Genomic DNA, 1,942 nt, shown 5'->3' with positions numbered 1-1,942 from the left:
TATGTGTGTCGAGCGTGTCTGGCAGACGGAGAGGTGCAGAGAGGTAGGGCAGGCTATTGTGGATCAGGGGCTGTGACGCTAGTGTCTGGCTGTCAGAATTTCCTTGGCACCACATCAAGTGTGTCTCAGTGTTACCACCGGAGAAAGTGAGGCCACATAGTTCGCGAATTACAAATCCCAAGAGACATACGATCTGTGGGGATAGTCTTCTCCTGTGTAGCCCACCATATCCGTTTTTCCATGATGTTGGGCTATTTATAGTACAATTCATATTTGTGTGTTGAAGGAGAAACGCCCTTGTTCTTGTAGTGGCGGTAATGAGTATGGGGTGGTGGGGGGGATTACATGTGAGGTGATCAACAATGTTATTAATGCTAAAGGCTCACCTGTTCAGAGTTCACCTAGACTCTGCATAGCCACCCCGTCCCACCCCTCCTACTTGTTGTATGTTGTACGTCCTGGCACTTAATGTACGCACTTTTGTATGTCGTATTTAGTTATAGTACTTAGTTATGTAGCCTCTTATCCTAGATAACTTTGTTGTATACAGGGAATGGGTTAACCTAGTGATTGTTAGTGCTTGGCACTTACCGACAGCGATATATTGTTTCACTTTCTTATGACAAAATGTGCTTATTGTAAGTCGCTTTGGATCAAAGCGTCTTAAATGCCCTAAATGTAAATGTATTCATTCTCTTCAGCGAGCAGCGGCGTGCATCCGGAGGTCTGTCCTTGGAGGAACTGCGAAGGAACATGCAGTTTGCACCCATCGACCGCAACGGTTTGTATTGTGTTTGCTCTGTTGTTATATCTCTGCATCATCTGCTATCATGTTGCATCTGTATATCATCTCAATATAATGGTGTGTTCGAGAAGCCTCATACACCACCCACACGACTTGCTCTTGTGACGTAATTTCCTGGCTTGTAGCACTTATAGCGTTCCCGTTTGTCATAGAACAACGTCATTGGCTAGTCATTGTTATTGTGAGCTACATTAGCTTATTTAGGAAACCAGCTCAAAAACAAACACCACAACTTTACATTGTATTGCACGCACAGCATGACCGTGCAATGCAGAAATTGGTGACTGGATTACAGCAGCTGTAGATGTAATCAAGTGTGTAAGAGCATTTAAAAGGACCAACGTGGTACAAATACAAAGAAAATACATCTTATTATTGACGCAGCCATCTTTGTTTGTCGATTCGTACGGTTAACCTCACTGAACTCGGTGGACTCTCAGAATCCCGAGTGGGACCGACCAAAAGGGGGCGTGCCTCAGTGAAATGCCACAAGAAAGCTGGGAGATTTCCCACTATGCAACTCGTGCGGGTGGTGTACTACGAGGCTTCTGGAACACACCATCAGACCTACATGTGGTGACCCTGGTGTTTGTTCATGGTCTCCAGGTTACGTGTCTGATCCCATGAGCACCATGAGGTTCCACTCGTCCTGCAGCAGCGGTGGCAGCTTCGAAGACAGCAACTAACACCCCAAGCAGAGGCACGGCCAATACTTTAACGTAGTTATACTGTGTCGTTTTATTACCGATACTGTTTGTAAGACTTGTATTAAGGGATTTGATGACCTTTTGCCGTGAATGTGTGAGGCACCTTTTGTGTCACCAAGTTTACGTTGCAAATATCCTTAATGATGTTTCCACACTTCCATACTTTCTTGGGGATTTCATGTCAATATTTCTTCATTAAAGTTTGTTGTGTATTAGTGTTTACTGTTTGAGATTAATAGAATCTGAATAAAAATCTGCCTTTTTTGTACAGAAGTAGAACTTTAACACCTTGATAAAATCACTTTTTTTTATTATTTATTATAGAGATTACATTTTTGACTTACATTGTTCACAATAATCACACCAATAGAAAATCATTGATATAACTGGAAACAAACAGAGAAAGAGGTAGTTTAAGTAGCAATTATGA

At 42.5% G+C, this 1,942-nt stretch overlaps 1 protein-coding gene across 1 annotated transcript in view; it reads left to right on the top strand.

Annotated features, from left to right (window-relative positions):
* Positions 1 to 1,616, top strand: part of tnni3k (TNNI3 interacting kinase) — a 15,199-nt gene extending 13,583 nt beyond the window's left edge. Inside the window, exons 24-25 of the mRNA XM_084473021.1 lie at positions 702 to 781; positions 1,412 to 1,616. Of these exons, the coding sequence (XP_084329147.1) occupies positions 702 to 781; positions 1,412 to 1,491 (160 nt within the window). The 3' untranslated portion in view covers positions 1,492 to 1,616. The remainder of the gene's footprint in view (positions 1 to 701; positions 782 to 1,411) is intronic.
* The last annotated feature ends 326 nt before the right edge of the window (positions 1,617 to 1,942 follow it).

The sequence above is a fragment of the Micromesistius poutassou genome, assembly GCF_964030765.1.
Source record: "Micromesistius poutassou genome assembly, chromosome: 9".
Classification (NCBI taxonomy): Eukaryota; Metazoa; Chordata; class Actinopteri; order Gadiformes; family Gadidae; genus Micromesistius; species Micromesistius poutassou.
Note: the sequence above shows the minus strand (reverse complement) of the source record. Positions and strands in the feature narration are given on the sequence as shown.